Source organism: Scardinius erythrophthalmus, assembly GCF_964197995.2.
Source record: "Scardinius erythrophthalmus genome assembly, chromosome: 5".
NCBI lineage: Eukaryota > Metazoa > Chordata > Actinopteri > Cypriniformes > Leuciscidae > Scardinius > Scardinius erythrophthalmus.
Window position 1 is genome coordinate 42,680,679 of NC_138225.1, and position 23,557 is coordinate 42,704,235.

Consider the following 23,557-nt stretch of genomic DNA (forward strand, 5'->3'; position numbering starts at 1 on the left):
AGAGCAACACTGGCAACACATTGCTACACAGGAAAAAGTTCCAATGCCTTCAAAGACAAAGAAGCAAAGCCACAACTGGAGGCTCAAAAAGTGTCTGACATAATTGGTGAGTAACTTATTTTCCTGAAAACAAGTTTTGGCGGGATTGTCATTGTCATTTGATATATAAAACAACAGGATATAATTATACTCATGAATTTGGAAAAGTATCTACTTTTTAGAGCAATCTACTTTAGAGCAACAGGGCTCGACAGTGCCAGCATTTCACTCGCATTTGCGACTAAAAATAGATGTTTTTTATTATTTTCAAGCAAGTCGTTTAATAAAAATTGTGCGAACAAATAAAACTGCAGTGGCTGTTGCTGACTGTTTAAATCTAGCGGTTTGGTGTCTCGTGTTGTAAATCCTCTGACCAATCAGCAATCTGTAGTGTTTTCACATCACATTTTAGTATCAGTACGGTGCGCTTGTAACCTCAGCAGAGGTGGTATGCTGCCATTTAAAGCTTGCCGGACCGAATATGTCATACCGGCTGTGTCATAAAACGGGCTTAATTTTAATGGAGATCATTAAGTATTCGAGTATTCGTTTTCTTGGGACCTGTCAATTATCGAAAAGAGAAATTTACAAAAAATGCCTCTCCCTAGTAGGTCTAGGACGATACACCCATCTCCCGATTCGATACTATCACGATATTTGTAAGCCGAAACGACATGTATTGCATAGGGTTGTGCCGATAGACGAAAGTATCGTGTATCGACGATAGTCAGAGATATCACTGATGGCAGATGGCTTTGACGATATCAGTATGATTATTAGCTTGTTTTACCATTAATGTATTAAATTATTATTACTATTATTATTATAAAGCTAGTATTGTTATTAAATTAATATTAGGAACTACAATTAATTTGCCTTGCCTAAATTCATAACGACATCAACACAGCCTAACAATTGCAACATCACTGACACGTGTGTATGAGGACTCCTCTAAGAAAATGTTTTTAAAACAGACTAAAAAACTACATCCCACATCAAAATTGAATTTCAAGGTGATCCATTCACAAATTGTCAAGAGAGCTTATTTTAACAGACGCATCATTTAGATCCAAGGTGAAAACGGCATCGTTGTTTATCAGTATTTTGAAATAACCTGATTTAGCCTATTAATAGCCTAAACACTCCACCTTTGCTAGCAAAATAGAAAATGATTCTCATATATAAGCAAATTGTGAAGCTGTTTCATGACGACTCTCGTCGGGTCAGCGGCAGAGCCAACACAGCTTTGAATGTTGCGATGTGATTTTGTCAAAGTTTAATAGACAGACTAATTTAAAGAAGATCGTGTGGGTGTTTGAATGGAGATCACAGTATTTTAAAGATGAATTGTGCAGCTCTACTGTCTTATCTCTCTCTCAGCATATGAGTAGCGCGAGGACTTTTCAGTGCGTTCAGTCTCACGTGACTTTCACGCGTCCACTTGGGATATTACGTCACTCAAATACAAGATAATATGTATTATTATCACACATAGATAACGACACATTTCATCCTCTGTTCTGTTGGAATGAAAGTGACTAACTTCTGTCGACCTCATCTACAAGCAAGGACAAAAATAAAGCAATTGAATTTTAATTAATATTGATTCTGGAATAAAAAAAAAAATTTTAGAATCGTAAAAAAAATGTTTTGCAATAGCTAGGTGAAGCGATTTTGTTTTTCTCTCAACCCTAATCCCTAGTACGTAATAGAGCTGGTAAGTCCCGCCCATCCGTATGTGAACATATGTTGTCTCTGAATTTTTTATATAATCTTTCATGTTACGAGTTTGACAGTATATGGTATGATTCTTCGGCTAGCAGTTGTGGAAAAGACATAACGAGAAAGACTACATGTCGCCTATGTGACGTCACCCCATAAAGTTGACTTGCCCGTGGTTTTCACCAACCTCAACGATTTTGTCCTCTCCCTGAAAGAAGGCGGTGAAGTGCACCAAAGACACAGCCATGTTTAGCGGGATCCGTGAGCTAGTCCGTGTGCGAGTGGTGTTGACGTTTCAAACGCGTCGAGTTGTAGTCCACAAAGTGCTCTCACACAAAGTCTAACCGTATCCAACTTCTACCCGCTAAATTGTAGCATTCTTTACACGAAAGATTATATAAAAAATTCACAGACAACATATGTTCACATTCATGGCACAATTCAAACGGGATCAGAAAATAATTATTTTCTCCCATTCACTTGCATTGACGATTTTTCAACCTAGAGGTCCAGTGGGGTTAGCGGATAGTGAACAAGAATATAGGCACAGGCTTCCCTTGAGGAGTTATATTGTGAACATAGATGCCCAATACCATTCCTCATTAATCATTATGGTTTGTTAACGCATGTTCTGTTTATTTATTTCCTTACAGCCTACATCAAAAATAAATTCAATATTGAAGCAAGTATAATTAAGAAGGCCATCTCACAGAAATGTGCCGATGAATGCAAGATGTCAAAAAGGCGCCACAATTATTGTGTGTGAGTTTGTTTGAATCAAACTGATTTGTTCAGGATGTTTAATATTGCATTTCACAATTGGTGTGTGTGTGTGTGTGTGTGTGTGTGTGTGTGTGTGTGTGTGTGTGTGTGTGTGTGTGTGTGTGTGTGTGTGTGTGAGAGAGAGAGTGTGAGAGTGTGTGCGTATGCGTGTGTGAGTTTGTGTGAATCAGACTGATTTGTTCAGGATATGATTAATGTTGTATTTCAGTTATCGTTGTGTGTGTGTGTGTGTGTGTGTGTGTGTGTGTGTGTGTGTGTGTGTCTGAGAAAGTGTGTTTGAGTGTATGTGTGTGTAAGTCTGTTATGAATATAATCTTGTAAAAAGTAATAAATTCATTAGTTATGAAAGAAGAAATTCATAAATAAAATACTAATGAAATTAAAATAACAGAAAATGCATTTGTTGTTTTTATTTCCCAAATCACCTGCCATGTTGTTTATAATGTGACTGCAGGTTGCACAACATACATTAAACAGTGAACAATGTCTACATTGAGGTGAGTTTAAGCAAACTGCAAGACACAATCAAAAAACTACTATTAGTAAAAGAAAAACATTAGTAAAGTGCACCTTTAGGATTCTTAAAAAAAAAGGGGGAAATCTCATATAAATCGGAGTAGTGACCCAATTGGATCCCATTAAAATCCTGTAGAAAATCCTAAAGGATATTTATGTATTGTCCTTTAAGACAATTTATATCGGAATCCTATAGGATATTTATGTATAGTCCTATAGGACAGTTCCTATTGGAAATCCTATAGGAATGGTTCCAAAATATGATAGAAATTCTAATTAGAATCCTGTACAATTTTCTTATTGGAATCCTTTAGGATTTTTTGACAAGGGTCATTACAGACTAACGGTTTGAGGGGAGTGGTTAAGCGTTTCCCAAACCAAGCCGTCAAACCTACGTCATCAGAGAAGGAACGCCATTCCAGACCGGAAGTAACTTTTCAGACTTTGATTAAAGATTACGACGGCAAACAATTTTTTTCTGTGTATTTACTTGCATGGATTAATTGTTCACCACAAGACTAGTAATATGCGCTAACAAAGTAAATAGGGTCAATTTTGATTTCAGTTGGACTTTAAGAGAGCAGCCAGAAAAATGGAGTGCAACTGGAAGAAAACAAAACTAGAGCTTTTTTGAGAGAGCACGAATGCATACAGAAAGGCCTTAAAAACTGCTAGATCTACTTATTTTTTAACCCTATTAGAAGAAAATAAACCAAACCCTAGGTATTTATTTGAAACAGTGGCTAAATTAACGAAAAATAAAGCTTCAACCCCAGACGTTTCAAGCAGCACAGCAGATCTTCATGACTTCATGAACTTCTTTACTTACAAGATTGATAATATCAGGGAGAAAATTATAACTATGCAACCGTACTTCAGTATCACATCAGTACCCCGTTCTTGCATTGTAGTCTCCTTGAGGAGAAATTCGATTCATTCATTGCTATAACAGAAGAAGAATTTTCTAAACTTTCTAAATTTTCTAAACTAATCATCTAAATCGACAACATGTACAGTATATTAGACCCTATACCGACTAAGCTATTGAAAGAGATACTTCCAGAGGTCATAGATCCTCTTCTTAATATCATTAATACATCTTTGTCATTTGGATCAGGAAGTTTTGTTGGGGCATGAAGAAATATAGAGCTGAATATCATCAGCATATCAGTAAAAACTAATGCCATGCTTCCTAATGACATCTCCCAAGGGTAGCATGTACAGGGTGAAAAGCAACGGTCCTAGTACTGAGCCTTGAGGTACTCCATACTGAACTTGTGATCGAAATGACATCTCTTCATTTACTGTTACAAACTAATAACGGTCAGATAAGTATGATTTAAACCATGCTAATGCAATTCCACTAATGCCAACATACTTTCTGAGTCTATTCAAAAGAATGTTGTGGTCGATGGTATCAAATGCAGCAATAAGATCGAGTAACACTAATAGAAATATACAATCATGATCGGATGATAAGACCAAATCATTTGCAACTCTAATGGGCGCAGTCTTAGGTTAAAGAGATGTGATGATATGGTCAAAATCCTGACTGAACAACCTTGCAGATACCATTTCTTTAAAAAAAGAAAAGAAAAAAGGAACAGTTGTGAGGAAACTGCCTTTTCTAGTATTTTTGACAGAAAGGGTAGATTTGAGATCAGCCTGTAATTGACTAATTCTCTAGGATCAAGTTGCATTTTTTTAATAAGAGGTTTAAATATAGCCAGCTTAAAAGTTTTCTGTTTTCAGTTGAAAACAGTGTTGTGTAAGCAGCCCCTAAGTTCATAACTAATGATCTTTACAACAGAAAATTAATCAATTAAAAACTTACTTAAACTAGACAATGACTTTCTTCAAGAGCTGCTGTATAGCCAAAACAATATATTGCATTTATTTCCTATTATCACTGTAAAGCTGCTTTAAAACAATCTGTATTGTAAAAAGCGCTATGTAAATGAAGGTGACGACTAAAAAATCATGATTTTTTTTACTCAACTGTGGTAAAGACATTTCTCAAAATAGAAGTCATTCAGGTTCGGAACAACATCATTACAAGTTAATATATCATCAAACCAAGTGACATTTATTTTATAAAATAAAATACTCAAGCAAGCATAGAAATACCATAATTTTGCAGATATTTAGGAAACATGCTAATTTTATGTACTCGTTTCTCTGAAAAACAATGCTACAGCCAGTAATTTTACTTTGAAATGTGCTTTCCGTGTCGGAATGTTCGTTTTTGTTTTGGTCTTTGTGATTCTGCCCACTGCCAGATTACCCAATAGTATTTCGACACTCCAGGTTGCCAGTTGGAATTCCATATATTGCAGCCATGATGTAAGCCAATAAACAAATGGGTCAGAGATCGAAGATTGTATCCGACCTAAAAAGCATCCATCTAAAAATCTCCTTGAACGTAAGCATATTAAAACACAAATAAATAACTCATCACCTTAAAGGGGTCATATAATGTCATTTTTGTACAAGCTAATATGATTCTTTAGGGTCTAAATTAAAAGTTTGTAATATACTTTAATCAAAAACATTTTTCAAAAACAGCTCTGATTTCAGCATGCCGTTTAAGTGCATGTGTCTTTAAATGATAATGAGCTTTGCTCACTCCGCCCCTCTGTTCTGTGCGCACACTGTTTGTAACACAATTTAACACAATAACCATAACGCGTTGTTTATTATAAACATGGGATTATGAATTATATTGAGAACGTCATACATAAAAACATGCCGTAATGTACCCTGAGTGTAAAAATAGCCGCATTCATCGTGAAGCTTGCAGCAAGCGATTTGCAAAGATTAATATAAAGGTTAATAAAACGTTACACTCACTCACTTCTTCTGGAGGTGCAACTTTTTTCAGGAGCAGCTTCTTAGCAAAACCAGCTTTATACTGATCCTCGTTTGTAAAGCAGTCTGGTGAAATGATTCGCGCAAACATGAAAGCAATGACGTTGATCGCGGGGAATGTTCCCTTCGAAAACAAACTCAGCCACTGCGTCTTCAGCTGTACGGACTTAGGAACATCAAAATGACTGCTGTGTTCTTTATTAGACCCAAGAACACCACAATCGCTTAGACGCCATTCTACTCAGTGCTCCAGCTATCAGCAATGAACGCGCCGGTTGGCGCGGGCTATGATTGACAGCTCGCTCACGAGGGCGGGTCTGTGTTGAAACGCTGCTGCCAATCAACCATTGTGGGAAGGGCGTCGATTTTGTGACGTCACAAAATCGAACAGCTTGATTCAGGAGAGGGGGAAACATAAGATTTAAAAAAAAAAAACCACTGGATGGATTTTTATCATTTTATGATGGTTGTGTACAGGCACTGCCAACACACATTTCAGTACAATCAACTTGTAAAAGTGCATGTACCATTATATGACCCCTTTAAGTCTCCTTGCCTCCAAGTGTCAGTGTCAACCCATGTGCTGCATTTGGACTGCAGTACCCATTTCAACCGCTAGCTGTCAATATTACATACTCCACCTTTAAATTTTAAATCAATTAGACCAAATTAAGTAATAACACTTTACAATAAGGTTACTTAGTTAACATTATTTAACAACCTTAGTTAACATGAACTAAGAATGAATAATACTTCTACAGCATTTATTAATCTTAGTTAATATTAATTTCAACATTTACTAATACATTATTAAAATCAAAGGTTGTATTTGTTAACATAAGTTAATGCACTGAACTAACATGAACAGCTGGATTTTTACTAACATTAACAAAGATCAATAGATACTGTAACAAATGTATTGCTCATTGTTAGTTCATGTTAGTTAATACATTAATTAATTAGTTAATACAATAATGAAGTCTATATATTTTTCCTGTCCTCAATTTCACTTTCACCATCCTGTAGGTGCTTTTAAAGCTTGATTTTGACTCATATCAAAATTATTCAAATTGTGTAGAATGCGAACATCCGAATAACAACATAGCCCAAATCCCTGGTTCAACAGAAAGAAATTGAAGGACATACATCCCTCATAAGAGAACATGATATGGGCAAAACAGACACTTTGCAACCAAATTAAACTTTACACATTTGAGATTTTATTTCATTAATTTTATTCTTATATTTTACAGTGACAAGAGATGGTCAGTTATCACAAACTTTGTCCATTCACATATTTATGCATTTTAATGTTTGTATGGTAATAGCTTAGAAAAAATAAAAAGAACAGACTCCAACCTTCCCCAGACTCCCATATCTCAGAAAAGAACAAGAATCAAAGTGAGGATATTCAGTGCACAGTGTTCAACCCCAACCAGATAAATTATTCGGAATACGAACACAGACAAACGTCACATGTATGCATCTATTATACATGCTTATTTGTGTGCGCGCGTCAGTTTGGTTGAGTTGCCCTTGACGTAAGAGGAAGACACGCTTGGAACTTGTGTGCACATATTTTTGTATCAAGATGAGAAATTTCTAAAAAGTAAAAAAAAAATAATAATAATAATAATAAGTTAAACTCATTTTGACAAAGATTTTAAGACAAACAAGAAGACTAATCATTGAATGACTGGGACCCAAATGAAAATGTTAGACATCCAACTTAGTACACATTAACAACATGAATCAGAGTCAACTTTCCATGTGGGTTTCAAGTTTTTCCCAGGACATCCCTCTAAACTGAGTGCTTGTTATGGTAAGTAAAACTAAACATGACATGAGTGGGAAGAGTAAATAGGATTGTAATGCATTTCAAAAACAGGTAGACAGGAAAAGTGACACTGCCTCCCAAGGAAGGCCTATTCCCCGACACCGCCTCCCAAGAATTCCCGTAAAGCAAAGCAAAAAAAAAAAAAAAAAACACATTCAACCACTTCAACCATGTCCTTCAGTCAAAAATGGCATTGCACACACAATACTGGTGGTGTGATTTTGCACAGCTATCAACTGTATACTTGTAGAAGTTATGGCAGGTGAGTGACTGTGCTTGGTTATGTGCACAAGAAGTCCAACCGGGAGAAGAGGAGGAGGAAGGGTAGTACAGTGAGGAGGTCCGTATTCCATCCCATCATCAGTTGTACAGCAGTTTTGTCCCTCGGCGGCTAATACTTCATAACAGAAGGGTGGATGGAACAAGCGAGCGCATGACTGTCAATACTCAAATGCAGTCCATAGAGAAAGAGTTGACGGCATGGTGTTTTTCTTCATCAAACGCATCCATAGCAGCAGGTGGAGCTTTTAAGACCTCCCTCTCAACAACAAAAAAACTCCATTTCCCATAATCCCCATAGGCAAGTTGTGGAGATGTGAAAGTTCTGGGAAATATGTGTTCCCCCAATAGGCCCATCCAACTCATCAAAACTGTTCCCAAGCCTACCAGTGAGTTTTTGCATTTCAACTCCAGTCTCGCCCCACACCCCGTTTCCCTTGTTTTTCAAACAGGGGTTGAGGGGGATCATCGCTCTGGCTCAGACTCCAGCGCCAGAACCCGTTTACGCTCACGGCACTGCTTCTTATGGGCCGGCCAATCCCTCTGTTGACACTGTGAGCCGCAGTAGCGTGCCACCTGGCATCTGCCACAGATGTTGAACTCCCTCAGCTGGAAAAGTACACAGATAAGGACAAGATATTGTCACAACTAAAATAAATGATTCAATCAAATAAAAAAAGTTAACGTGTTGAAATGACAATTAATTGAAAATCATATGGGTCCATTTAGCTTTTTAAACGTGTAATTTGTCACTACGATGGGATTGTTCATGGTTGAAGTTCAACAACTGACTAGTCAAATTAAGTTGACTAGTATCTCTAAAAAAATACTTTACATTTTTTTTTAGCCTTTAGCTCAATTGCTCCCCCTGCTGGATTGCGTAATCACTGTATTGTTTGATTCAGAACCACGGTGCGTTTGCATTTGTGTGCGTTTTTGTTGACCCCTGTTGCTTGGTAATGACGCAGAAGGCGGCAAATTCATAGCCAACCCACACTTTTATATTTTGGTTGAGCCTTTGGTTTTGTTTTCAATAACGGCACTTGCGTCTATCTGCTGCGAATGTACTATAAATGTTTTAAAGTAAGTGGGAGTCCATATTTGAGCAGAAATTAGATATAGAGATATACAGTAGATTCTCTCTGCTTGCAATGCATCAGTGACACTTGTCAGTAGGGCTGAACGATATTCTGTTTTAACATCGACATCGCGATGTGCGAATGAGCGATAGTCACATCGCCAGAACATGCGATGTGAAGGGTAGTAGCACCCATAGTGTATTAAGAGAACGGTAGCACACAGTAAACGAGTTTGTTGTATGGCTTTTTGCTGGGGTGACATAGGCCTACACGATCCGCATGCCTGCACAGTGATTGGTTCGCTGTGCCACAGCTCACCGCTCACAGCCAACATTCACAAATGGGTGACGAAGAGGATCCGCCACAAAAAAAAAAAAAAAAATAATATGAAGTCAAAATCAGCTATTTGGGACTATTTCATCTACAAAAAGGAGGATGTTGACCAAAAAGAGGTACTTTGCTAGAGTGTTATAAAGTTGTGGATGGTTGTCTTTTTCATGTTCGCATTTGAGGAAAAATAAATTCAGTGTTACGTGACAGTTCTCAATTACGGATGCGACCGTTATGAAAGCGGCACTAAAAGACTGCTTTAAAACTTTCACAGAGACCTCAAACAGAAAGCACAAAGGCTTTCTTTAAAGCGAATTTCGTAATTTTAATCAGTGTTTAATTATCCAATTTCCTGGATTTAATAAATAAAAAGTAAATATAGCAGACATAATCACGACACGGAGGCGAAACATATCTATTATCTACAGAAATCTCTACTTTTAAACAGAACCATTCAAAACAAAATAAAACTATGCAATCCGTATGAAAAGTGCATTTCTCCCCTGTGCGATCACTAGCCTACTGCGAAGATTGCGAGTCAGTATTGTCAACTTCATTTTTACAGAAAACACTTGTTTATTAATAAACAAAATGTCTCATTGTAATATTTTATAGAGAGAGAGAGAGAGAGAGAGAGAGAGAGAGAGAGAATAATTTGAGAGAGAATACTTGTCAGCAAAGTGAGTGAGAACACAAAAACGTATCAAATCATTCAAAATAGCGGTTCACTTCCATGATTTAGTGCAATTGTGTTCATATCAGCAACGAACTGTCGCAGAGTTCACATGAGCCATACCCCAAGACCACCCTTTTTAGACAGATCCCGGGTACAGTTCACAGGTGCAAACCAGAGTTCAGAAAACAGCTTTCACATTATCCAAACGAACCAAACTCTGATGTCAAGCAAATCCAGTGCTAGTGCGAAAGCACCTTTAATATTTTGCACAGCAGTGGTTTAAACAAAATGAATTATGAGACATGACTTGACCTCTCAGAGGGTTTTAGTGCACTAAAATGGTATTGTGGGAAGCAGGGCGTGGTCGAGAGCCGTGGGAACAAAGCGAGTGCTAATAAGCGTCACATGCATGCCACACAAGTATTGAGTCATCAGATACACAGCTTTGTGTAAAAATTTATCAAATGATCTAATAAAAGCAATTACTATTATCAGTGCTATGAGAACGTATAATCTCAAAATATCCATTTTTTGTGAGAAATTATCATTTTGGGTAATAAAAAGATATATCCATGACATCTCCAAAAATATATATTCATGTAAGCATATTTACCTGCTGTCTCGCTCATTACTTTTTTTGTGCTTGAAACATTTTAAAAACGTAATCAAGATATACTGCTGTTTTCCGTTTCATTCTTTTGCACTCCATCCAGCTGTTTTTAAATACATCCAATGTGAACATAATGAAATGCACCTGTGTTGTAAGACTTATGTTCTTGTTTTTCAGACAACCCACTATGCACGTCTTTACTTCTGACCAGTTTTTTTTTTTTAGTTCATCCAAATTACACCCAATAAATGCCCATAAAATGACTTTCGTGTCTACATCATACTGACCCTCCTCTCAATGAGCGAACACGGTGGGTAGTGACACTCGTAGTAGGTACAGGAGCACTCCTCCTCTTCCACCAGCTCTCCGTTGGCATTGTAGTAGCGTGTGCGACTCAACTCCAAATACTGCTCTTCCACTGGGTCTGCGGGAACCTGCTGGATGGCCAGCCAGTACAGCGACTGCTCTCTAGAGAGGATATTTTATACATTTTATATACAATTTGAGCAGAGTAGATAACAGCAGATATTTATTTGTTTCTTTCACATGTGGGATCTAAATTACCGTTGTTTGCTAGACAGTTCTTCTGGTTTGGGACTCCATCCCACCGGAACGAGGCGCAAGTTGTCTAGACGGTTGTCAACTGTGACTGAGTTTATGTGAACTACTTGGAAACTTGGAGCGATTCCACCTCTGTGCTTTTCCCTGTGAACAAGTACACCAAAACATGACTACTTAAAACAAGATGATGGATGTCTACTTATTTACAGCCTCTTCGTGGTTTACCTTACATTTGCGAAACTACATATTTTCAAAATCAACTAGTCGATGAGTTGCCTGAAAGTAGGGCTGGGCAATAAAGCCGAAAAATTATTAGGATAAAATTTTACATCAGTCGATATTGATAATTATCACAATAAATGTCCAATCTTTATTTCAAGCTTAAAGGCAGATTTGTGCTCCTGACTGAAAGTTGTAGAAACCAAACAGTTAAGTATGGTTTTATCATCATCAGACTAATCTTTATCGTCAGAACATGACAAACACTTGCCAAACAGGTGAACATTTCACAAATTAATAAATAGTACATGTTTTTTTCTCTTAGAAATGCACATGACAATAGCTTGAGTTGATAGTAGCAGTAGCTTTAGCTGAGATGCTGATGTAAATAACAAAAACAGTAACACCAGTAAAATTAGTAAAAACCTCATTTTTAAAAGGGTAAAATTGTAGAGGGTCTTCCATAGTATTTGGATCATGTTAACCACAGGTAAAACCATGCATTGCAACTCACTACCATGGTAAAAAAGTAACTACAGTGCGTACATAATTATGCAAGTTGATATTCTGATCATATTTTTTTCCAAACACATTTTACCAATTCCAAACCATATCAATCTTAACTACTATTAATTTTGTATTTAATCATTTATAAGTGATATATAATTGTTAAAGGATTAGTTCACTCAAAAAGAAAATTTCCTGATAATTTACTCACCCCAATGCCATCCAAGATGTTCATGTCTTTCTTTCTTCAGTGGAAAAGAAATTTGTCTTGTGCTGGTCTGCGACGCGCCACGCATTGCGTTATCACATTGGAAAGGTCACGTGTCACGTCATCCAAGTTATTTGTCTGTGTACTCCGGTTCAAAAAGGTAGGGAAAGGCGAAAAATTCAATCTCATTTTCTCTTCCAACTTCAAAATCGTCCGACATCTTTGTTTTAATTTATTATTATTATTTTCATTTTTTTTTTCATGACCTTTCCAACGTGATGACGTAATGCGTGGCGCGTCTCAGACCAGCACAAGACGAACAATTGTGGTTAAAAAGTATATACATTTAAATTTTTTTAGAAAATGACCGATCGTTTCGCCAGATAAGACCCCATTCCTCAGCTGGGATCGTGCAGAGCCCTTTGAAGCACTTCAAAGCCCTTTGAAACGGCATTGATTTGAACTTCAACACTCTGGTTGCCGTAGAAGCCAATTGTGTGGAGAAAAATCCTGAAATGTTTTCCCTCAAAAAAATTAATTTCTTTTCCACTGAAGAAAGAAAGACATGAACATCTTGGATGGCATTGGGGTGAGTAAATTATTAGGAAATTTTCATTTTGAGATGAACTAATCCTTTAAGGAAGGTTGGAAGTGAAAAACGCCTAATATTCAGGTGTGCATAATTCAGCAGGTTTCCTTTTACAGTTCAAATGGGCCAAAAAAAGATTTAACTTGCACTGAAAAGTAAAAAATTATTAAATACTCATGAGAAGGATGCATTACTAATGCAATACTAGAAATTGTAAAATTAAGGTGTGACCAATCATCAGCAAAACCCTCATTGGTTGAGCAGGGTCATACAAAAAAATTTGGAATACATTTTGCAATAAAAAAATTGGAATTCTTTAGTCTCCAGTGCCACCATTTTTCAGAACTGCAACCTACCTGGAGTCTCCAGAAGTAAAAGATCTCAGAGACTTTTTTTAAGGTAACGAATCCTGAAATATGACCCACACTTAAGAATCACAAGTTGAAGTGTTGTGAAACGCGTGAAGACTGTTTTTTTATAGGCTTTATAGACAGATAGGTTGGGAGTGATTCTTTAAGGACCAGCACAACATCCTCTCGTACCTCTGTTTGAAGAAATTATCTTCTAGAATCTCTTAAGTTTTGGGAGTTGATTTTAAGTCCATCTCCTAACCCTGAAAGGTATGTCTTGCTCATTGTTAGTAGCAGCTCACAGCACGACTCCCTTGCCACAGCTGCTTCTGTCTGACTTTAACTGGTGGTGGTCCCTCAAGAGTCACTCTCATCCTATGTGTCTATAACGTCTTCAGAAAGATAGGTTGTCTATAAACAGTCTTCATGCATTTCACAACTCTTCAGCTTGTGATTCTTAAGTGTGGGTCATATTTCAGGATTCTTTACCTTAGTAAAGTCTCAGAGATCCTGACACCTTGAACTTCTGGAGACTCCAGGTATGCTAAGTTCTGGAAAATGATAGCACTGGAGGGTTCCTGATGATTTCACACCTAAATCTTCACATTTTTTCTTTGCAGTTAACATGACTTTTCTTAAAAATATGATCAGAATATCAACTTGCACAATATTATGCACCCACTGTATACTGTGTCAATGCAGTGTTTCCCCAAGAAATTTTTACAGCAGTGGTGCTGTTACGTGCCGAAGGTTGTTACCAAGCCGCGTGCGGGGAGTCCGGGGGTATGCACCTCCAGAATATTTTTTTTTTTACAATAACCCGGCTTAAACCATGACTTCTGGCAAGTTTTGTGCATAGAAATTAACATTTTGAGACATACAAATGTGACATACCATCAACAGATTCAAGGCATGATTATTGCAGCACGTACCTTGAACTGGTCACAGAAACCATGAACAGAAACCTTCATTTTATAATTTTAGACAGGATTATTCATGTTTTTCTTTTGTGTTAATTTTCAGCAATAAGATAGAGATTGATAGGGGAAAAATTAAACGGCACAACCCAGAAAAAGATTATTTACATTTTATTGAAAATGTTATCTTAATGGCAAAGGCCACACCCAATCTGTTAACACTTAATTTTTATGGGCTTTTCATAGAAGATCTCTAAGGCTCTTTGGTAATTGAATTTTATGTGGATTACAAAGCCAAGCCAAGCCAAGGTTAAGAAAATCCACGATTCTCGGTACCAGTTTCGCAGTTCGTACCGCTTTCTCCTTTCCACAAGCGCTTGCTCTCCCGTGGCGTCTGTTTTTGCTATGCAACCATGAACAGAAGCGTGCCTGGAAAAACGAGTGCGCCGCGTAGCTTCTATTATGAGATACATTTGAAATAACGAATTTATTAGCGCAAAAAAACACGCTATGTGAACGGCCTCTTATGGCAACTTGACATTAGCCTAATCGAAAATATTTCCATATGTGTCTCTTTCCTCCTTTCTTGTCAACAAGTGGATTCAGAGCCATCACATTAGCAGCGCCGCCGGTCGCCATGTCTCAGTGTTTCTAGGTGTGTAAGTGAATGAAGTGAATGTCGTGATATTACTGATCATGTGAAGATTTTGCAGCGGCGCTGAAAATCCGCTGCACCGCTGCTGAATACATTGTAGGGGAAACACTATGGTATTTTTTTATGAAAAACAGAAGCCTAAAGACATTTAGAATAATACAAATGCACAAATATGGTCTTATTTATGTAGGGGGCGTTGTTACACTAATAAAATGAAAAGCAAACTACACAAATAACATTAAGTTACTGCTGATTGTGAATAAATAATGCAGTAAATTGTCAAATTTAAGAGTGTGATTTGATTTAAGGGTCACAAGATATAGGCAACATGACTAATTTAACAAAAAAAAAAAGAAAAACCTTGACAACTGAAAATAATTTTTACATATCCAGTATATAAATGTATAATTTTCAAACTGAAGAAAATAACTTGAATCCAAGGAGCTCTAAAATAATTGTAGAATTTTTATCTGAGGCTAAAAGTGGCATACTTCAACTAAAGTCATGCCAACCGTACTTCATGTGTTACTGTTGATGACTCATATTAATGTTTTTTTTAGTTCTAACAAGTAACCTTTTGGTAAGCAGACCTCAACACTCTGAAACCAGAAGGAAAAAATACAGTTTTTGTTAGGGATGCACCAATATGGAAATTTTGCCCGATACCGATAACTCTTAATATTTGAAAGCCGATAACCGAGTTCTTGACCGATAATTACATTTCGATTTACTTTGAGAGCCAGATTACAAAAACAAAAGGCTCACCGCTAAAAGCCATGTCCCAAAAACTTCAACATAAATCAAACGTATACAATACAGTAGCCTAGTTTGAACCAGTGTAAGATTTATTATCTTATAAAATTAATTTTACACTCCTATGGCCGACTTCCTTTATAGAAAAAAAAAAATTGGTAACACTTTACAATGTTTCATTTGGTAGAATTAGTTAACATGACCTAACAGTGAATGAAAAATTCTTCTACAGGATTTATTACTTATAAGACATTTTTAAGATCCAAAGATTCTTGTGCACTGTGAACTAACATTAACAAATATTTTATTAACCAACATGAACTAACAGAGCAATAACCTTTGTTAATGTTAGTAAATGCATTAAATTAGACCTTATTGTAAAGTTTTACCAAAAAAATCTATTGCCTGACAAAAAATAAATAAAAAACCTAAATAATGCAAACAAGTCATTGGACAACATTGCTTAGGTAACATAAAGAAATGCATGTGCCACAGATAAATAAAATATGAAAATACAAAAAATAAACCCTTTTTTTAATATTACAGTAATAGTAAACATCTGTTTAAAAAAAACATCATTGCTGAATGAACACCCTTAAACTGAAGCGCTTTGCTAGAAGGTTAATTAACTCAATGGAATGCATCCTATATAAGAAAAATCTGATTTATACAAAAATGTAATATTACAACTTATGCTTTCACAAAATCACAAACATATGAACTTGAACTAATTACGTATTCAGAAGAATGTAGGCCTATAACTCCTGTTGTGGATGCACTATTCCCATAACAACATGCCAAAACACAGCAACTAAACCCAAAGAATTCACAATGTTTTATTACAATACTGTATACAATTATATGTATATGTTCACACGCGTGATCATAGGTAACTAAGCAACAGTGGAGAACTCGACAATCGACCACTGTGGACTTCGACCGAAAACAGGAAGTAAATACAGGTATGTGAGCTGGCTGAATTAACATCACTTTTATTCATATCTTTCACTGATATCTTTCTACTGCAGTCAGATTCAACGTGTTCACTCTGAAGGAATCACTCCACATGGCTTGGCACTTGTAATGGCACATCAAGGATGTTAAGAGGCTAAAAGCAGGTTTAAAACTTGCCCCATTTAAGTCAACAGGGTGCAAATTTTAAAAAGAGGATAACACGGTGTAGGCAGCACCGATTTTTGTCGTTGTTCTCTGTACTGACATCACTCCAAATTTACAAATAAATGAGCTCAATGTTAAAATTGACCGGAGTTCTCCTTTAACGGTATTCTTATCAGTTCTTTTTGTTATATTAAAAAAAAGGGAAAAAAATAATTTAGAACACAATTAATATTGCTTTATATTTTGAAATGTAAAAAATATCTATAGCAAATGAAAAAGCAATGCTTTAACAAAACAAATAAAACATGTATGTTATATGCAGAAGGGTGCAGGCTTTTGTGTTTTATATTCAGAAGACATAGGACACCAAAAACAAAGTACAAACACATGGTCAAACAAAAAAAGTATACAATTAAACAAATATACAAATTATATACCCAGTGCTTTAATTTCAGCAATGTCTACTGACATTACTGTTCAGGAGTAATATGGGCTAAAAAGACATCTAATAAAGTCAGATTTAAAATAACACTGCATAGTTTATCATAGATAGATTAAAGCTTATTTATACCATGGTCTGGGTGAATACTCGATTCTGATTGGCTGCAGGGTGTCCATTAAAAAGTGATAATGTACACCTAGGAAAGGCGTCCCGTCAATTTGCCTGATGACAGTTCTAAATGATTGCGCTGGCTCAAACTCACTGATCAACTGCTGCAGTCGGGTCGCTGTGGCCACGTTGCTTGGCAACGCCTGTATACGGGAGATATTAAATAGTGCGCTCGATTTAAATAAAAACCCTCACGATTTTTACTCAAACACATTCAAGTATTATTAATTGATTAAATATTTCTTTCTTTCGTAAGTGACCATGGTATAAGCGGGTTAATGCCCTTCGAGGTGTCCATTGTCAGGTATTAATGGACTTCGCGCCTCGCCGTCGTCCATTAATACCTGATAATGGACACCTCGTCGGGCATTAACCCTTACATCATTCAAGAGCTGCGACTGATTTTCTCTTTGCCTTTTGTTGTTTGATTCACATTAACCCCCTGGGGTCGGCAATCACGCCGGCGTGATCTGCTTGTTTTTTTCCCTTATCAGTGCAAAAGAGATTCAAAATAATCTGTTGATTTTGATCTTACATGCTTGTGTTATACATCAACCGATCCTGTTAAGTGTATATTATTTTTGTGTATACTCACAATAAAAACAACATGTTTTGCTTTTTGCCAAATAAAGAAAAATAAACATGATGCGAGTTCTGCTTTCTCTCTGTCAGTGAAGTGCATTCTGAAACGCGTCCGAAAATGAACTGTAACTCAGCGAATACTCTGTCAATCAGGCATACAGACACGCAGGCATAAAGCTTGAATTCTCTTTTAAATTAAGTAATTTTTATAAAAAACAAATATTCTCAGTTTATGTAATATGTATGAAAAGAGAGAGATGTCAGTCGTTCTCATCTCAGCTCATTATGTTTTAATGTGACCCCGCTAGGGCTGGGCGATATGGAATTTTTTTTATCACGATATGTTTTTCCATATTGATCGATCTCGATTCTTATCACGATATGTAGTTTTTGCAGATGCTGCCAGTGTAAGGGACATCCTGAAGCTTGAAGAAACAATATATTTACTGAAACTTTAGAATAAAGTTTAATAACATAAATTAAACAATATGCCTTTCAATAATGAGCACAAAATATTTTTGTTAAGGTCTTCCTGCAGCCAAAGGATTCACATTACACTCCCACATTGTATGAATCTTTCTATTGGTCAAGAGAGCAGCATATTTGGAGGTATTGAAAAATGCAAAAATAAAAGGTTGTGCACATCATTTGTAATTGCAAACATGAGTGCATCTCCCTTTATACTATAATACAAACTTTTACTTATTGAAACATTGTATATAAACTAACAGCTGTGACAACTATCACATCAAAATACTTTGGCTGGACAGTGAACATCTCAAGTACAAAAAGAGTAAACATGGCCCTGGCATAAATATTACCTGAAAGATTAAGGTAGATTCTAGAATTGTTTTATAAGTAGAATGAAATCTGAGCCAAAATTGCACAAATATGTAAACGTAGTAAACCAAGGGCTGGGCGATATATCACATGACATTGTTTATAGGCACCAGTGATGCGCGGGTTGATCCAAAATAAGCGGGTGCCTGCGGTCACCCGCGGTTGCCTGCGGTCACCCGCGGTTGCCTGCGGTCACCCGCGGTTGCCTGCGGTTACGAGTCATCGAAAAATATTTTTAATGATATTCGGGTCGCGGTCGGTCAGGTCGTTTGAAATAAAGATGGCAATTAAACCTTTGTAATTGATATAGTTCTAGACACAATTTTCTATGAATACGTTTTAAATTTAATTTACACTTTATTGGCTGAATAACTGGCGCGAAGATGACGCACGAGCTCAGTCTGCAGGTAGAGATGGAGGCGGCAAGAGAAAAGGTGAAGACTGGGGAGTGGAAGCTCCGCAAATACACAAATAGAAAGAGCAAAGTGTGGGAGACATTTGCCGAAATAATGAAAGATGATGACCAAAGTGCTGGTTTTGTCATGTGTACTTCTTGCGATGCTATTTACAAATTTGATAACCACAAAACTGGCACGACCAACCAGGCACGGATAAAATTATCCAGTTTTGGATGGGCTAGATCAATTGTGGGTGGGCCTTAAATTAAAAACGTTAAATAAAAATAAAATAAAAAAACGTTATCCAATCACTGCTTAACCTAATAAAAAATATTGACTAATATAACCTACTGTTATATTATCTGTGCGTATACATAACATAGATTTTAATAGCTTGATGCTCTTTAAATATTGTGTTGCATTGTAAAAGTAAATCCGCGATCGCTCTCCATGGTTCTGACCAAAGAAGAGAGCTTTGGAATCTCCATTATGCATATACCTGGGCTGCATTTTCCGATAACATTGTCTCTTAGCGCGCTGCGATAACTTAACTAAAGGTATACTACTGTACCACTAAAGGTATATCATTGCTAGGCGTCTTCAGGGCTATCATCCACTCGCGAGGCAGAGGCGCTGAGAGGCAGAGGCGCTGGCGCCCTCCTAGCAACGGCGCTGTTTTTGGTAAAACATGATTTTGACGACTTCATTAAGTTTTGTTTTATAGAAAACTCTTTTTAAAAGATTTTCGTTTTGTATAAATTGTATCTTAATTTTGATCAATGTTTTATCAATCAATTGCCCGTATTTATTAAATAAGCAGCAAATATATAGCAGGCAAAATAAGGCGCCGGTACGCGATCACTGCATGTGAACTGGAGGGCGCCGAAACTCAACTTGTGCCTCACAGATTTGATAAATATAGGCTATAAATTACAGAAAGCTTGAAATGTCTACTTTTAAACGAAAATATTCAAACCAAAATAAATAGGCTATACTCTCTGATTATGTAGGCTAATCCATATGAAATGTGCATTTCTCTCTGGCGTTCATGGCGAGTCCTTCATCAACTTCATCTTTGTAGCGACACAGAAAACACCAGTTTATTACTAAACAATTAAATGTCTCCTTGCTAATTTATACACATTCATAATCATTACTTTAACCGGTTCTTTGTGGCAAGCTATAAGCGTGCGGTCATTACGCTTATTCCTGTAGGCTAGCCTATTTAAGTAATTAATTTAATATAAAGGGGCGATTTGTCCACGAATGGCTTAAATAAACAACTAGTCGACAAGAAAAAAAATTAGTCGGAGGTAGCCCTTATTCCACATATTTTCGAACCAGCAGGCCATCTGGGTTGGGCGAGCGACCATAAGCGGAGCGGAATATTCAGAAATGCGCTCTCCGCTCACGAGCTCTGATCGGAAAAAACCCGAACCTCAGTGTCTGCTGAACTTGCGCAGAAACATCAAAATAGACATAGCCAGCTTTTTAAATTTGTTTTTAAAACTAAACATTTAGACTATTTTAGTACAAATTATGAGCTTATATTGACGATTTTTTATAATTCTTGACAAAAGTAGAATATTAAGTTATATTAAGACGCTACGATGAGCATTATAGCTACTTTAAAAAAAATGCGGGTCAGGAAGCGGGTCGGGTACAATATTTTTTTTTTTTTTTTTTGCGGTCCGAGTTGCGGGCGGGTTAGTTGAAAACGTCGGTCGGGTGCGGTTCGTTTATACATTGACCCCCGCATCACTGATAGGCACATCTCGTCAGTAAAGCCGGTTCCTTGATTAGTAGTAAATCGCCATCACCTGCTTTCAGATGGAGCGGCATTTACAACACAGAGACGTAGTTAACTGACAAGCTGAGACATATCGCATTAATTATCACGGATCGCCTGTGATAATTAATGCGATATGGCTCAGCTTGTCAGTTGTCTGCCATATCCAAACCACGTAAACACAATTGACGTCGTGTTACCTTTTTTTTTTTTCAACAATGTCTTCGGTCTCGAGTTATGTAGTGATGTCGCCTTCACATTCGGCATTATTTTCGCTGTCCTCAACTTCAGTTTCGTTCATTTTTTAATCCTTTTTACAACTTGTTTCCCTCTCTCAGTCTCCTTCTGTTTACTGTAGCCACGCTGCTCGCTGAGAAGTGGGCGTGTCCTACCGGCATACGGCAGCCGGCAGATGCTGTTGCGCTTAGTTTTTCATGTGATATCGAATAATGTCCCAAGCATATTATCGAAATCGTTCAGAATATTATCGCGATCCCGTATCGAGATCGAATTATCGCCCAGCCCTAGACCCCGCCCACGAAGAGCGCGCGCTATTCAAACGCAAATTATCTAAGGCGATCCACGCAAACCTGTGAACGCCCACATCAGCTGGATAACACACACCTGTGAGGAATAATACTATCTTAATAATAATCCTGGAAAATTTACCTTAGAAGTGCTGGAAGTTTCATTTCGAGGAGCAACAGATCCCGCTAAGGAATAGGTCAGTTCTATATCTGCTTTGTTCTAATCGCAAGTGTCTGTACATGCAAAAAGACTGTTAAAATATGAATCGCGTTTCTGTGCATGAATGAATGAACGCACAGATGCGCGCTGTTATGTAGCAACAGCTGGCAAAAATACTGTTTAAAAATGAATCGCGTTTTTGTGTGTGAATTAGGGCTGCACGATTTGGGGAAAATGTCATATTGCGATAATTGAGGTCAATATTGCGATTACGATATGCGATATAATAAACAAATGGTTTCATGAGTCAACTTGCTTGGTTCTCAAGGAAAATAAATGCACACACAGATTAGTGATAATCAGCCTAAAGAAAAAAGTTCTTTAGTCAAGAGCAGTGAGTGTTTTTCTCTGTTCCCTTTGTCCTTTGATTAACTTTAGCGACAGATTATTATTTTTTTTTATTGCATTTTAACAAGAACAAAACATAATTTACATACAAGAGTACATATAACCATACATGTCAGGGGTAAAAAAAAAAAAAAAAAAAAAAAGAATAACTTTAGCGACAGATGTAATAGTGGCTACTGTGTACTATCCCTTTAAGACCAGCCGCTGTCAGAGACGCGGATCTCACACGCGCCTCATTCTTTAACGAGTCATCACAACTCTTCATTCATGTTCATCATAAGACTACTCTTATGTTATGAAGACACTCGACAAAAAGACATTTTGGCATAATTGTGTGTGTTATTGTTCGTTCAAGCTCGAAAGAGAACTGTATTCTGTCATGCTGTTTTGTGCGCACGCACTATATTAGCGCGAGTCTTTCTGTCTGTCACAGTCAAACCATTCACAGGCAGCGCGTTCATTTTGGCGTACATGTGTGTTGTTCGTTCTACCGCGAAAGAGAACTTGATACTGGCGCGTGTCTATCTGTGTGTGTGTGTGTGTGTGTGTGTGTGTGTGTGTGTGTAGGACATTCACAGGCAGCTCGTTCTTTATTATCGCGCATGAATGGTTTAAAAGCATTTGCATTAATAAGTGCGTTAACAGCGCTAATTTGTTTATTTAATATAAAATCGCAACATTTTGCGTCATATAATCGCGTAGGCTTGATATCGCGATTGCGATACGATTAATCGTGCAGCACTAGTGTGAATGAATGAACAGCTTTTACCAAACTCTATTGCTATACTGAGAGTAAAAATCGACTACAAAAATGGGATAGATTATAAAGTTTTTTACTGTAAAATACTGCCACATCAAATAAGCTTATAATGCTGCCAATTTCTGCTCATATAAGTAGGCTATATTCAAACTAATGAATCCTTAACTTTTGAAATAAATATGATAAAATGTATACTTTAGTTTTTACAAAGAAAGATTACACTGGAAATATTGTTACAATTTTAATTGTTGTTGTAATTGTATAACCTTTTTAATAAAATAGCATATATATATATACAGGCATCCAGTATCCGTAGTTTCAGGTGCTGCACATCTCGTATCTTCACACCATAGACAATTGCCTTCAGATGACCCCAAAGATAAAAGTCTAAGGGGGTCAGATCGGGAGACCTTGGGGGCCATTCAGTGTGTGAAGAGTGGGAGAACAGGGTTGCATTGACAATCCAACACAATGGGCAGCACATTGAACACATTTTATAAGTGGTCAGAAACCTGTAAATAACTCATGAACGAATAAAGTTACGTTGAAACCAAGCACACCATTGTTTTTCTTGTGACATTACCAATAAGTTTGATGTGTCACATGGCCCTCTTCCTATTGAAAAAACAAAAGTTGTATCCAAGATGGCCGACTTCTAAATGGCCACCATGGTCACCACCCATCTTGAGGAGTTTGCCCCCTCACATATACTAATGTGCCACAAACAGGACTTTAATATCACCAACCAGGATAGATAGATGTAAACAAAATCTTAAAAGGTCAATATAAGCCTTCTCTTTAAATTAATTTTATTGTGTTTTATTAGTGACACATTTGGGTAGAGAATATATTCCAAAACTTACTGA

The 23,557-nt window shown here is 37.0% G+C and overlaps 1 protein-coding gene across 1 annotated transcript in view; it reads right to left on the bottom strand.

Moving 5' to 3' along the window:
* Positions 1–7,139: 7,139 nt before the first annotated feature.
* zmynd19 (zinc finger, MYND-type containing 19) overlaps positions 7,140–23,557 on the bottom strand; it is a 50,993-nt gene continuing 34,575 nt past the window's right edge. Inside the window, exons 4-6 of the mRNA XM_081365426.1 lie at positions 11,304–11,444; positions 11,027–11,207; positions 7,140–8,653 (exon numbers count right to left, since the gene is read on the bottom strand). Coding sequence (XP_081221552.1) covers positions 8,510–8,653; positions 11,027–11,207; positions 11,304–11,444 — 466 coding nt within the window. The 3' untranslated portion in view covers positions 7,140–8,509. The remainder of the gene's footprint in view (positions 8,654–11,026; positions 11,208–11,303; positions 11,445–23,557) is intronic.